The 16,555-nt window shown below is 42.9% G+C and overlaps 1 protein-coding gene across 1 annotated transcript in view; it reads left to right on the forward strand.

Moving 5' to 3' along the window:
* Positions 1 to 16,555, forward strand: part of LOC133657044 (neuroendocrine convertase 2-like) — a 75,410-nt gene that overhangs the window by 49,461 nt on the left and 9,394 nt on the right. The window contains exons 9-11 of the mRNA XM_062057928.1: positions 2,943 to 3,158; positions 6,616 to 6,716; positions 14,274 to 14,501. Of these exons, the coding sequence (XP_061913912.1) occupies positions 2,943 to 3,158; positions 6,616 to 6,716; positions 14,274 to 14,501 (545 nt within the window). The remainder of the gene's footprint in view (positions 1 to 2,942; positions 3,159 to 6,615; positions 6,717 to 14,273; positions 14,502 to 16,555) is intronic.

Below are 16,555 nucleotides of genomic sequence, written 5' to 3' on the forward strand. Positions count from 1 at the left end.
AAAGGTCAAATCAACGTCAGAACCCAACATTGTTTAAACGTTGTCATAAAGCATGTTGTTTCAATGTTGTATTCGTGTTGTAGAATATTGGTTGAAAAATGACAAATTCCCAGCAGGCACGAGACATTGATACAACATTGATCATACATACATGTCCTTTAAAACTTCCTTAAAACCAACAATGCAAAAATAGTTGTATTTGTAACATGAGACAACGTTGAAACCACGTTGTTGGTTGGAAAATGACCAAATTTTAATGGTCAATTTAACGTCACAACCTGACATTGAATAAACATCGTCAAAAGGTATGTTGTTTCAACGTTGTTGGTTGGAAAATGACCAAATTTCAATGGTCAAATCAATGTCACAACCTGACATTGAATAAACGTTGTCAAAAGGTATGTTATTTCAACGTTGTTGGTTGGGAAATTACCAAATTTCAATGGTCAAATTGAGACAACGTTGAATCCAAGTTGTTGGTTGGAAAATGACCAAATGTCAATGGTCAAGTCGACGTCACAACCTGGCATTGCATAAACGTTGTCTAAAAGTATGTTGTTTCAACGTCGTTGGTTGGGAAATTACCAAATTTCAATGGTCAAATCAAGGTCAGAACCCGACATTGATTAAACATCGTCAAAAAGCATGTTGTTTCAATGTTCTATTAGTGTTGTTCAATATTGGTTGAAAAATTACAAATTCCCAGCAGGCACGAGACATTGATACAACATTGATCATACACACATGTCCTTTGAAACTGCCTTAAAAACAACAATGCAAAAATAGTTTTATTTGTAAATTGAGACGTTTTGACGACATACCTTTTGACGACGTTTATTCAATGTCAGGTTGTGACGTTGATTTGACCATTGACATTTGGTCATTTCCCAACCAACAACGTGGATTCAACATTAGATATCAACGTTGTTTGGATTTAAAAATACAACTATTTTCGCAATGTTGTTTTTGAGGCAGTTTTAAAGGACATGTATGTATAATCAATGTTGTATCAATGTCTTGTGCCTGATGGGAATTTGTCATTTATCAACCAATATTCTACAACACGAATACAACGTTGAAACAACATGCTTAATGACGACGTTTAAACAATGTTGGGTTCTGACGTTGATTTCACCATTGAAATGTGGTCATTTTTCAACCAACAACCTTAAAACAACATACCTTTTGAGGACGTTTATACAATGTCAGGTTGTGACGTTGATTTGACCATTGAATTTTGGTAATTTCCCAACCAACAACATTGAAACAACATGCCTTTTGACGACGTTTATTCAATGTCAGGTTGTGACGTTGATTTGACCATTGAATTTTGGTAATTTCCCAACCAACAACGTTGAAACAACATACCTTTTGACGACGTTTATTCAATGTCAGGTTGTGACATTGATTTGACCATTGAAATTTGGTAATTTCCCAACCAACAACGTTGAAACAACATATCTTTTGACGACGTTTATTCAATGTCAGGTTGTGACATTGATTTGACCATTGAATTTTGGTCATTTCCCAACCAAGAACGTTGAAACAACATACCTTTTGACAACGTTTATTCAATGTCAGGTTGTGACGTTGATTTGACCATTGAAATTTGGTAGATTCCCAACCAACAACGTGGATTCAACGTTGTCTCAATTTACAAATACAACTATTTTTGCATTGTAGTTTTTAAGGCAGTTTTGAAGGACATGTATGTATAATCAATGTTGTATCAATGTCTCGTGCCTGCTGGGAATTTGTCATTTTTCCAACCAATATTCTACAACACAAATACAACGTTGAAACAACATGCTTTTTGACGACGTTTAATTAATGTTGGATTGTGACCTTGATTTGACTATTGAAATGTGGTCATTTTCCAACCAACAACGTTGAAACAACATACCTTTTGACGACGTTTATTCAATGTCAGGATGTGATGTTGATTTGACCATTGAAATTAGGTCATTTCCCAACCAAAGACGTGGATTCAACGTTAGATATCAACGTTGAGACAGTTAGCGAGTTTTGTTTCATGTCCATAGTTTTTGCATTTGTGCTAGTATTTTGTTTCATTAGCCAAGTTTGTACTTCGGCCTTTTGTTAATGTAAAAATAATCAAGTATTTACCTCCAAGCCATGTCCGATCCAACTTTACTTGCATATCAGGAAAACGAACAATCCATAGTCCACGTCATGTCAGAAAAGTAAAGTTGGAGGTAAATACCTATTTATTTTTACACTAACAAAAGAACAAACAAAAGGCGCGCACAAAAGCGGAAGTACAAACTTGGCTAATGAAACAAAATACTAGCACAAAGGCAAAAACTATGGACATGAAACAAAACTCGCTAACTGTAACATGAACAAACAAAATTTACGTGGCATGGCATGAAGCATAACTATGAACAGGCATGAGTATCAGAAGTAGCAAGGGTACAGAAGTAAACAGAGTTAAGATAATGTCGCCAGACAGACTGCCTGGCAACTGAAAGCTTAAATAATAGTGACATGATTAGTGAAAACAGGTGCGTGACTCAAAATGTGAAACAGGTGAAACTAATGGTGACAAAACAAGGGAGTGAAAAAGCAGGAACTAAGTGTCCAAAACCCAAACAGAACATAACTTAAACAAAACAGGATCACAGACATGACAGCTACTATGTTTATTTTATTCTAAAGAAGGTCACCTGATCAGGGTATTTATGTGAGACATTTAATGAATGAATCATATGCCAGCATGGAACATTCTTAACCGATGTCACGCATGAGGCGCGTTGTCTCACAGGTTTTTTATCGTCCAATAAAAGGAGCGTCTTCTTGCATATTGTAATGAATAAACTGACCTTCCATGGTTCCGTAGAGATGCATTTTCCATTTGACATTTCCATCCGACATGTCCCAGTAATTAAAGACATTCCTCAATTCGTCTTGCGTCCTCCAAGGGCCGAGGAGGGAAAGGCAGCATCTACGTGTGGGCCTCGGGAGACGGCGGTAGCTACGACGACTGCAACTGTGACGGTTACGCCTCCAGCATGTGGACCATTTCCATCAACTCCGCCATCAACGACGGACGCACGGCGCTCTATGACGAGAGCTGCTCCTCCACTCTGGCCTCCACCTTCAGCAACGGACGCAAAAGGAACCCGGAGGCTGGCGTGGTGAATGTCTTTACCTTTCAATGTGTAGTGTAGTTGTCTCGTGTACTCATCTCCTCATTTTTCCTCATTTTTGTCTCATGCACTCATCAAATCAAATTTCTTCACGTAGTCTCATGCACTCATCAAATCGACTTTCTTCATGTAGTCTCATGCACTCATCATATAAAATTACTTCATGTAGTGTAATGCACTCATCAAATCAAATTACTTCATGTAGACTCATGCACTCATCAAATAAAATTTCTTGAAGTAGTCTCATGCTCTCATCAAATCAAATTTCTTCATGTAGTCTCATCACTCATCAAATCACATTACTTCACTTAGTCTCATGCTCTCATCAAATCGACTTTCTTCATGTAGTCTCATGCTCTCATCAAATCGACTTTCTTCATGTAGACTCATGCACTCATCAAATCGAATTTATTCATGTAGTCTCATGCACTCATCATACAAAATTACTTCATGTAGTGTAATGCACTCATCAAATCAAATTACTTCATGTAGACTCATGCACTCATCAAATCAAATTTCTTTACGTAGTCTCATGCACTCATTAAACACAATTTCTTCAAGTAGTCTCATGCACTCATCAAATCAAATTACTTCATGTAGACTCATGCACTCATCAAATCAAATTTCTTTACATAGTCTCATGCACTCATCAAACACAATTTCTTCAAGTAGTCTCATGCACTCATCAAATCAAATTTCTTTACGTAGTCTCATGCACTCATCAAACACAATTTCTTCAAGTAGTCTCATGCACTCATCAAATCCAATTTCTTCACATAGTCTCATGCACTCATCAAATCAAATTTGTTCATGTAGTCTCATGCTCTCATCAAATCAAATTACTTCATGTTGTGTAATGCACTCATCAAATCAAATTACTTCACGTAGTCTCATGCACTCATCAAATAACATTTCTTCATGTAGTCTCATGCACTCATCAAATAACATTTCTTCACGTAGTCTCATGCACTCATCCAATCAAATTTCTTCATATAGTCTCATGCACTCATCAAACCAAATTACTTCATGTAGTCTCATGCACTCATCAAATCACATTACTTCACTTAGTCTCATGCACTCATCAAATCAAATTTCTTCACATAGTCACATGCAATCATCAAATCACATTACTTCACTTAGACTCATGCACTCATCAAATCACATTTCTTCAGGTAGTCTCATGCACTCATCAAATCACATTACTTCACTTAGTCTCATGCACTCATCAAATCACATTACTTCATTTAGTCTAATGCACTCATCAAATGTCATTACTTCACTTAGTCTCATGCACTCATCAAATCACATTTCTTCACATAGACTCATGCACTCATCAAATCAAATTTCTTCATGTAGTCTCATGCTCTCATCAAATCAAATTACTTCATGTAGTCTCATGCACTCATCAAATCAAATTACTTCATGTAGTCTCATACACTCATCAAATCAAATTACTTCATGTAGTCTCATGCACCCATCAAATACAATTTCTTCAAGTAGTCTCATGCTCTCATCAAATCAAATTTCTTCATGTAGTCTCATGCACTCATCAAATCAAATTTCTGCATGTAGTCTCATGCACTCATCAAATCAAATTTCTTCACGTAGTTTAATGCACTCATCAAATCAAATTTCTTCACATAGTCTCATGCATTCATTAAATCAAATTTCTTCACGTAGACTCATGCACTCATCAAATAAAATGTCTTCACTTAGTGTCATGCATTCATCAAATCGACTTTCTTCATGTAGTCTCATGCACTCATCAAATCAAATTTCTTCACGTAGTCTCATGCACTCATCAAATCAAATTTCTTCACGTAGTCTCATGCATTCATTAAATCAAATTTCTTCACGTAGTCTCATGCACTCATCAAATCAAATTTCTTCAAGTAGTCTCATGCATTCATTAAATCAAATTTCTTCACGTAGTCTCATGCACTCATCAAATCAAATTTCTTCACATAGTCTCATGCACTCATCAAATCAAATTTCTTCATGTAGTCTCATGCACTCATCAAATCAAATGTATTCACATTGTGTCATGCACTACTTATGAACTCCTCAAGTGGACTTTCTTCGCCTCGTCTCATGCGCTCATTTCGTCAGCTGTCCTCATGTGTTCTCATGTCCTTTGTGCTTCCCTTTGTCCTAAAACCCTGCAGCCATGTTTGTGTTTGCAATTATGCAAATGAGCCTGGGCTGTTGACAGAGTCAGGGTCCTCCCCGGGGTTTCCGCTTAATTGCAGCCAGGCTGTTATTGCTTCTAATTAAGCAGCCAATGCCACACAGAAAGGTTTGCTCAATAAATATTAACATAACGTGTGGACTGACGTGTAAATAGTTTCATTGTTACACCATCGATGCTGCTAGAAATTGTTTTTTTTTGTTCTATTTTATATAAACGTGTCAGGTTCAATCACTGATGACATCTATTAAACAAGACAAGAGGCAAAGAATCAAACAGAGACAGAATTCAATTTGGACTCAATATATTGAGGAGAGTCGCCGTCGACCTGTAACCTCTTACAGTGTCTCAGCACGCTCTGCCCAAAGATTGCACTCCTCCTTCTTTATTTGACTTTCTCCCCCCACCTGACCACAGCTGCTTCCAGAGGGAAGTGGGTCGTAAACAGCGTTGCCTTTGGTTACCGAACAGTTCAAAAGAAGAGGTCGTAAAATAGTTCAAAAAGAGTTCCATAAAATAGTTAAACAGAAGAGGGCAGCACGGTGGCAGAGGGGTTAGTGCATCTATCTCACAATACGAAGGTCCTGAGTAGTCGTGAGTTCAATCCCGGCCTCGGGATCTTTCTGTGTGGAGTTTGCAAGTTTTCCCCGTGACTGCGTGGGTTCCCTCCAGGTACTCCGGCTTCCTCCCACCTCCAAAAACATGCACCTGGGGATAGGTTGATTGGCAACACTAAATTGGCCCTAGTGCGTGAATGTGAGTGTGAATGTTGTCTGTCTATCTGTGTTGGCCCTGCGATGAGGTGGCGACTTGTCCAGGGTGTACCCCGCCTTCCGCCCGATTGTAGCTGAGATAGGCTCCAAAAGGGAAGGGAAAAAGCGGTAGAAAATGGATGGATGGATGGAGTTCAAAAAGGGTTCGTAAAATACTTCAAAAAGAGTGTGCAAAATACTTCAAAAAGAGTTCGCCTGGAAATTGGGCAGATCCTGCCATCTGTCCACTTTGAAGTCCTTGGGTTCAGAACAACATCCTTCTGTTGATTACCATACATGAAAGAACACAGGAACACCATCTTGCTTCCCCCCCACCGCCCTACACAGTGGAGTTTTACGAGTCTTACTCTTGGTAGGCCTCAAAGACAGCCCCTGTCCTTTTGCCTGGAACTCATTTCAACACAAAGTTTTTTGTGACAACTTACAATTATTCGAACAAAACGAGTAAAAAATTAATCTTATTTTGTTTTTGTCCTCCATTTAGGCCACCACAGACCTTTATGGAAACTGCACACTGCGTCACTCTGGAACGTCAGCAGCAGCTCCAGAGGCAGCTGGAGTCTTCGCTCTGGCCCTTGAGGCAAAGTATGTCATCCATTGTCCTCATCTCGTCCATTTGTTGCCATGTTGTAGTGCAGAGACATGATAACATCATGACACATGGAAAGACATGTGACCGGTGAGCACATTTTTATAAACAATTTTTTTTAAAATTATTTTTTATTTTTTTATTTCAGGCAATGACATAAAAAATAATATTAACAAAAAAAGTACAAAGTTGACAAGACATAATAATATAAAATAATATAGTGCAAAAGGTCATGTATAGTATGTAATGCATGATTGTCCAGTTTTGCCGGAGGGCCGCGTCTAACAGTGAATACTATCATTACACGCTTTTTAATGCATTTTTTTAGTTGATTTCTTAAAAAGTAAAATGTAAAAAAAATATGGTAAATTGCAATAATATCACCTCAAAATGTAGTGTATATTACTGTAAATGGAAAAACCGATACTGCTGTTTTTATGGTACAAAAAAAGGCAGTTCAGTTGCCAGAATTTTACTGTAAAATTTACATTAGTTTTTTTTACTGTAAAAAAAAAAAAAATGCAATTCTACATTAAAATTTTGTAACCTGAGATGTCTTTTGAAAATTTTTTTTTTTTAACCGCAAATCAACAAGTGTGGATTTTTCGGTGTATTACTGTAAATGCCAAAACGGCACCGCAGTTTATTACACTCAGTAATAAACTAGTGTAATAAACTAACCCTAACCCTAGCCTTAACCCTAACCCCAACCCCAACTCTAAACATAACCTTAACCCCAAACCTAACCCTAAACCTAAATCTAACCCTAACCCTCTAACCCTAACCCTAACCCTAACCCTAACCCTAACCCTAACCCTAACACCAAATTTTGAGTTTTTCTTTCGGGGTCTCCGGGGGGTCCTGCGTTTGGCGTGGGCGTCACCTTGACGGGTTGTAGACGGACAGTGCACACCCCCTACCCCTCCCCCTAACCCAAACCCCAAACCTAACCCTCTAACCCTAACCCTAACCTTAACCCTAACCCTAACCCCAACCCTAACCCTAACACCAAATTTTGAGTTTTTTCTTTCGGGGTCTCCGGGGGGTCCTGCGTTTGGCATGGGCGTCACCTTGACGGGTTGTAGACGGACAGGGCACACCCCCTACCCCTCCCCCTAAACCAAACCCCAAACCTAACCCTCTAACCCTAACCCTAACCCTAACCCTAACACCAAATTTGGAGTTTTTTCTTTCGGGGTGTCCGGGGGGTCCTGCGTTTGGCGTGGGCGTCACCTTGACGGGTTGTAGACGGACAGTGCACACCCCCTACCGCTCCCCCTAACCCAAACCCCAAACCTAACCCTCTAACCCTAACCCTAACCTTAACCTTAACCCTAACCCTAAACCTAACCTTAACACCAACACCAAATTTTGAGTTTTTCTTTCGGGGTCTCCGGGGGGGTCCTGCGTTTGGCGTGGGCGTCACCTTGACGGGTTGTAGACGGACAGTGCACACCCCCTACCCCTCCCCCTAACCCAAACCCCAAACTTAACCCTCTAACTCTAACCCTAACCTTAACCCTAACCCTAACCCCAACCCTAACCCTAACACCAAATTTTGAGTTTTTTCTTTCGGGGTCTCCGGGGGGTCCTGCGTTTGGCGTGGGCGTCACCTTGACGGGTTGTAGACGGACAGTGCACACCCCCTACCCCTCCCCCTAACCCAAACCCCAAACCTAACCCTCTAACCCTAACCCTAACCTTAACCCTAACCCTAACCCCAACCCTAACCCTAACACCAAATTTTGAGTTTTTTCTTTCGGGGTCTCCGGGGGGTCCTGCGTTTGGCATGGGCGTCACCTTGACGGGTTGTAGACGGACAGGGCACACCCCCTACCCCTCCCCCTAAACCAAACCCCAAACCTAACCCTCTAACCCTAACCCTAACCCTAACCCTAACCCTAACACCAAATTTGGAGTTTTTTCTTTCGGGGTGTCCGGGGGGTCCTGCGTTTGGCGTGGGCGTCACCTTGACGGGTTGTAGACGGACAGTGCACACCCCCTACCGCTCCCCCTAACCCAAACCCCAAACCTAACCCTCTAACCCTAACCCTAACCTTAACCTTAACCCTAACCCTAAACCTAACCTTAACACCAACACCAAATTTTGAGTTTTTCTTTCGGGGTCTCCGGGGGGGTCCTGCGTTTGGCGTGGGCGTCACCTTGACGGGTTGTAGACGGACAGTGCACACCCCCTACCCCTCCCCCTAACCCAAACCCCAAACTTAACCCTCTAACTCTAACCCTAACCTTAACCCTAACCCTAACCCCAACCCTAACCCTAACACCAAATTTTGAGTTTTTTCTTTCGGGGTCTCCGGGGGGTCCTGCGTTTGGCGTGGGCGTCACCTTGACGGGTTGTAGACGGACAGTGCACACCCCCTACCCCTCCCCCTAACCCAAACCCCAAACCTAACCCTCTAACCCTAACCCTAAACTTAACCTTAACCCTAACCCTAACCCTAACCCTAACCCTAACCCTAACACCAAATTTGGAGATTTTTCTTTCGGGGTCTCCGGGGGGTCCTGCGTTTGGCGTGGGCGTCACCTTGACGGGTTGTAGACGGACAGTGCAAACCCCCTCCCCCTCCCCCTAACCCAAACCCCAAACCTAACCCTCTAACCCTAACCCTAACCTTAACCCTAACCCTTACCCTAACTCTAACCCTAACCCTAACCTTAACCCTAACCCTAACCCTAACCCTAACCCTAACCAACTCTCTTTCTTTATGCGTAACCCTAACCAACTCTTTTTCTTTATGCCTAACCCTAACCCTAACCCCAACCCCAACCCTAACTCTAATCCTAACCCTAACCCCAACCCCAACCCCAACTCTAACCCCAACCCTAACCCTAACACCAAATTTGGAGTTTTTTCTTTCAGGGTCTCCGGGGGGTCCTGCGTTTGGCGTGGGCGTCACCTTGACGGGTTGTAGACGGACAGTGCACACCCCCTACCCCTCCCCCTAACCCAAACCCCAAACCTAACCCTCTAACCCTAACCCTAACCTTAACCCTAACCCTAACACCAAATTTGGAGTTTTTTCTTTCGGGGTCTCCGGGGGTTCCTGTGTTTGGCGTGGGCGTCACCTTGACGGGTTGTAGACGGACAGTGCACACCCCCTACCCCTCCCCCTAACCCAAACCCCAAACCTAACCCTCTAACCCTAACCCTAACCTTAACCCTAACCCTAACCCCAACCCTAACACCAAATTTTGAGTTTTTCCTTTCGGGGTCTCCAGGGGGTCCTGCGTTTGGCATGGGCGTCACCTTGATGGGTTGTAGACGGACAGTGCACACCCCCTACCCCTCCCCCTAAACCAAACCCCAAACCTAACCCTCTAACCCTAACCCTAACCCTAACACCAAATTTGGAGTTTTTTCTTTCGGGGTCTCCGGGGGGTCCTGCGTTTGGCGTGGGCGTCACCTTGACGGGTTGTAGACGGACAGTGCACACCCCCTACCCCTCCCCCTAACCCATACCCCAGACCTAACCCTCTGACCCTAACCCTAACCTCAAACCTAACCCTAACCCTAACCCTAACCCTAACCCTAACACCAAATTTTGAGTTTTTTGTTTCAGGGTCTCCGGGGGGGTCCTGCGTTTGACGTGGGCGTCACCTTGACGGGTTGTAGACGGACAGTGCACACCCCCTACCCCTCCCCCTAAACCAGGGGTCGGCAACCTTTACCACTCAAAGAGCCATTTTGGCAAGTTTCACAAATTAAAGAAAGTAATGGGAGCCACAAAAAAAATTTAAAATGAAAAACACCGCATACAAAGCTTTAATGCTTTGTGCTATGTTAACCAGGGGTCTCCGACACACGTACCAGCACGCATTTTAATGTGGAAATTTGACGTTAGTGCAGCCGCGAGTTTTGAATGAATGGCGCTTGATAGCGTCATACTTGCCAACCCTCTCATTTTTCCCGGGAGACTCCCGAATATCAGGGCGTGATGACACTGCATTTGGCGCCCTCTACAGTCTGCCCTAGCAGTGTACCTGCTCGACCACACGCAGAATGCAATTTCAGCTTGCTCACGTAAGTGACAGCAAGGCGTACTAGCTCAGCAGCCACACATCTTACACTGACGGTACCAATACCCAGAATCCCATGCAGCCCTAACTCTTCCGCTCAACCAACGCACGGAGGGGGTGGGGGAGGGTGGGGGGGTTGATGTGTGGGGGGATTTGGTGGTAGCGGGGGTGTATAATGTAGACCGGAAGAGTTAGGGCTGCATGGGATTCTGGGTAATGGTTGTGTTGTGTTTATGTTGTGTTACGGTGGGATGTTCTCCAGAAATGTGTTTTTCATTCTTTTTTGGTGTGGGTTCACAGTGTGGCGCATATTTGTAACGTAACAATGTTAAAGTTGTTTGATACGGCTACCGTCAGTGTAAGCTGTGTGGCTGATGAGTAAGTATGCTTTGCTGTCTACTGTGTGTGCAAGTAATAACAACATGCAACATGTGGCTGGACTGGCACGCTGTATGTAAATGATATAGAGGACAATTACTGCAGTGCAATTGGAGCACGCCCTTTATTTAGTAATTAGAGTGTAAATAGGATTATTGTTTCCCTGGGAGTAATCTATGAGAGACACTGAGATCCATAAATCTCCTGGGAAAATCGGGGGAGTCGGCATGTATGTAGCTGAGCCGCATCAGAGTGGTCAAGGAGCCGCATGCGGCTCCGGAGCCGCGGGTTGCCGACCCCTGCCCTAAACCAAACCCCAAACCTAACCCTCTAACCCTAACCCTAACTCTAACACCAAATTTTGAGTTTTTCCTTTCGGGGTCTCCGGGGGGTCCTGCGTTTGGCGTGGGCGTCACCTTGACGGGTTGTAGACGGACAGTGCACACCCCCTACCCCTCCCCCTAACCCAAACCCCAAACCTAACCCTCCAACCCTAACCCTAACCTTAACCCTAACCTTAACCCCAACCCTAACCCTAACACCAAATTTTGAGTTTTTTCTTTCGGGGTCTCCGGGGGGTCCTGCGTTTGGCATGGGCGACACCTTGATGGGTTGTAGACGGACAGTGCACACCCCCTACCCCTCCCCCTAAACCAAACCCCAAACCTAACCCTCTAACCCTAACCCTAACCCTAACACCAAATTTTGAGTTTTTTCTTTCGGGGTCTCCGGGGGGTCCTGCGTTTGGCATGGGCGACACCTTGATGGGTTGTAGACGGACAGTGCACACCCCCTACCCCTCCCCCTAAACCAAACCCCAAACCTAACCCTCTAACCCTAACCCTAACCCTAACACCAAATTTTGAGTTTTTTCTTTCGGGGTCTCCGGGGGGTCCTGCGTTTGGCGTGGGCGTCACCTTGATGGGTTGTAGACGGACAGTGCACACCCCCTACCCCTCCCCCTAAACCAAACCCCAAACCTAACCCTCTAACCCTAACCCTAACCCTAACCCTAACACCAAATTTGGAGTTTTTTCTTTCGGGGTGTCCGGGGGGTCCTGCGTTTGGCGTGGGCGTCACCTTGACGGGTTGTAGACGGACAGTGCACACCCACTACTCCTCTCCCTAACCCAAACCCCAAACCTAACCCTCTAACCCTAACCCTAACCCTAACCTCAAACCTAACCCTAACCCTAACCCTAACCCTAACCCTAACCCTAACACCAACACCAAATTTTGAGTTTTTCTTTCGGGGTCTCCGGGGGGTCCTGCGTTTGGCGTGGGCGTCACCTTGACAGGTTGTAGATGGACAGTGCACACCCCCTACCCCTGCCCCTAACCCAAACCCCAAACCTAACCCTCTAACCCTAACCCTAACCTTAACCCTAATCCTAAACCTAACCCTAACCCTAACCCTAACCCTAACCCTAACCCTAACACCATATTTGGAGTTTTTTCTTTCGGGGTCTCCGGGGGGTTCTGCATTTGGCGTGGGCGTCACCTTAATGGGTTGTAGACGGACAATGCACACCCCCTACCCCTCCCCCTAACCCAAACCCCAAACCTAACCCTCTAACCCTAACCCTAACCCTAACCCTAACACCAAATTTTGAGTTTTTTCTTTCAGGGTCTCCGGGGGGTCCTGCGTTTGCCGTGGGCGTCACCTTGACGGGTTGTAGACGGACAGTGCACACCCCCTACCCCTCCCCCTAACCCAAATCCCAAACCTAACCCTCTAACCCCAACCCTAACCTTAAACCTAACCCTAACCCTAACCCTAACCCTAACCCTAACCCTAACCCTAACCCTAACCCTAACCCTAACCCTAACCCTAACCCTAACCAACTCTCTTTCTTTATGCCTAACCCTAACCAACTATTTTTCTTTATGCCTAACCCTAACCCTAACCCCAACCCCAACCCTAACTCTAATCCTAACCCTAACCCCAACCCCAACCCCAACCCCAACCCCAACCCCAACCCTAACCCTAACCCTAACACCAAATTTTGAGTTTTTTCTTTCGGGGTGTCCGGGGGGGTCCTGCGTTTGGCGTGGGCGTCACCTTGACGGGTTGTAGACGGACAGTGCACACCCCCTCCCCCTCCCCCTAACCCAAACCCCAAACCCAACCCTCTAACCCTAACCCTAACCTCAAACCTAACCCTAACCCTAACCCTAACCTAACCCTAACCCTAACCTTAACCAACTGTCTTTCTTTATGCCTAACCCTAAACCAACTCTTTTTCTTGACCCTAATCCTATCCCTATCCTTAACCCCAACCCCAACCCTAACCCTAACCCTAACCCTAACCCTAACCCTAAATGTCACAATTTTACCATGAAATCTATTGCTACTTTTACATTTCACAATTTGATGGATAACTCGCTTTGAAATCATTATTATTAGTATTTATTTCTATTTAAAAAAAAATTTGAATGTTTGATCATATATTTTTGCATAATTAGACAATATTTAAGTTAACATCATTTGCGATTACATGGAGTACATATATATGTTTTCTCCCAAAATAGAAAGAAAGAATACAATTAGTAAAAAAAGTTACAGTACTTTATTGATACATATCATTTCCAGGCTGTCGAGGGCCAAATAAAATGAAGTGGCGGGCCACATCGGGCTGGAGTTTGACACATGTGTTCTAATGTCTTTGCACAGTTTCATGTCCTCACCTCGTCTTCTGGTCCATTGGTTCTCCAACCTTCTTCGCCCAAGTACCACCTCAGTAAACGCTGGGCTCTCCAAGTACCACCATAATGACCAACATTAAAATACAGTAGCGTAGTAGGCTTGAGTAGGAAAGAGACGGCAGATCAACTGATCTAAAAGGGGGGTCTATTTAAAGGCTAGAGTATACAAATGAGTTTTAAGATGGGACTTACATGCTTCTACTGAGGTAGCATCTCTAACTGTAGGGCATTCCAGAGTACTGGAGCCCGAAAAGAAAACGGTCCCATTTAGGTGCGGACAAGAATCTACCGCCATTACCAGACACCCACTAGCTTAGCAAACACTGTTTGCTTCGCACACACCATGATGATGTCGCCGTTGGGAGCGAGCGAAGGCTTCGACTTTAACCTCCACCCTTTTTGGTGTGTCCCCCCCCCCTCCCCCCCAGCCCGGACCTAACATGGAGAGACATGCAGCACCTGTCGGTGCTGACCTCCAAGAGGAACCAGCTCCACGACGAGGTCCACCAGTGGAGGAGGAACGGCGTGGGCCTGGAGTTCAACCACCTGTTCGGCTACGGCGTGCTGGACGCGGGCGGCATGGTGAAAATGGCCAAAGATTGGAAGACGGTGCCCGAGCGTTTCCACTGCGTGGCCGGATCCATCCAGGAGAACCAGTGAGTCCCATTTATCTTAATATGAACGGCTTGGTACTCTCTGCAGTTATCAATCAATCAATCAATCCAAGTTTATTCATATAGCCCTAAATCACGAGTGTCTCAAAGGGCTGCACAAGCCACAAAGACATCCTCGGCTCAGATCTCACATGTTGAAAGCCGGCAGTGTTTCTGGGTGTTGTTGATAAATGGCTTTGGCCATTTAGTAGAGTTTTATCTTGCACTTGCAGATGTAGCAACGAACTGCAGTTACTGACAGTGGGTTTCTGAAGTGTTCCTGAGCCCATGTGGTGATATCCTTTACACACTGATGTCGCTTTTTGATGCAGTACCGCCTGAGGGATTGAAAGGTCCGTAATATCATCGCTTACGTGCAGTGATTTCTCCAGATTCTCTGAAACTTTTGATGATATTACGGAGCGTAGATGGTGAAATCCCTAAATTCCTTGCAATGGCTGGTTGAGAAAGGTTTTTCTTAAACTGTTCAACAATTTGCTCACGCATTTGTTGACAAAGTGGTGACCCTCCCCCCGTCCTTGTTTGTGAACGACTGAGCATTTCGTGGAAGCTGCTTTTATACCCAATCATGGCACCCACCTGTTCCCAATTAGCCTGTTCACCTGTGGGATGTTCCAAATAAGTGCCAACTTCACTGGTTTTTGGGTTTTGTACATTTGGATTAATTTTGTATTTTATGTGTTGTAACATCCTGATGTTGACGTTCGGATTCAGATTGGTTTTATTTGAACATATGCAGTATAGTTTCAAAATGATGCATCACATTTTTTAAATGTTCTTACCAACCTGTCCTAAAAGGAGTAGGAAGAAGCAATGCTTATTTAATCCTACCCCTTTTCCACTTCATATCAACCATATGTTCACTCTCTGTACTCTGCATATACTTAGCTCAAATATTTCACACATTATAATCAATGTAGCATTAATACAACAGTTATCTTCATAACCAAGTAAGTCACTAATGGTGAATAATATCTATCTTCTTTTTTTCCCCCTCAAGTTCAAAGAATTTACCAGTATTCTTCTTCTTTGTACTTTGTAAACACTTGTAGTTTGAACCGTTTCTTAAAGTGGATCATGTTCGTTCGCTGTTTCACTTCTTTACTAAATCCTTTCCACAATTTAATTCCACATACTATGGTAAAAGTCTTTAGTGTTGTGCGTGCATACATATTATTTTACATATTCAAGTGTTATTATTTTAAATTTGTATAACTTTGTCTAATCACTAAAATAGGTTTATTGGTATTATTATTATTAGGGACCGAGTCCTTTTTGGGACAGAGGACCCTTTTGTATTTCTAGCGTTTTATTATTATTATTCCGCCGCCTCTTTGAGCTGAAATTTGACCCCCTTAACATGCTTCAAAACTCACCAAATTGGACACACACATCAGGACTGGCGAAAATTGCGATCTAATAAAAAAAAAAAAAAAAAACTCAAAATTGCGCTCTAGCGCCCCCTAGGAAGAAAACACAGACAAAACTGCCTGTAACTCCCAGTAGGAATGTCGTAGAGACATGAAACAAAAACCTATATGTAGGTCTCACTTAGACCTAGATTTCATTCACTCACAACCCCCAGCAAAAATCAACAGGAAGTTTGCAATTCCCCCTTCAAAACAAAAGTTGAGTAAAAACAGTCACCTTTTTTCAAAAAAATAATCTCCTCTAAGCGCGTTTGTTGTGTCGGCTTCAAATTAGCACAGGAGAGAGATTGAACCCTTCTGATTTAAAGTTGATGAAAGAGTTTTAAGTACTGCTATATATATATATATATATATATATATATATATATATATATATATATATATATATATATATATATATATATATATATATATATATATATATATATATATATATATATATATATATATATATATATATATATATATATATATATGTATATATATATATATATATATATATATATATATATATATATATATATATATATATATATATGTATATATATATATATATATATATGTATGTATATATATATATATATATATATATATATATATATATAT

This window comes from Entelurus aequoreus, linkage group LG09, assembly GCF_033978785.1.
Source record: "Entelurus aequoreus isolate RoL-2023_Sb linkage group LG09, RoL_Eaeq_v1.1, whole genome shotgun sequence".
NCBI lineage: Eukaryota > Metazoa > Chordata > Actinopteri > Syngnathiformes > Syngnathidae > Entelurus > Entelurus aequoreus.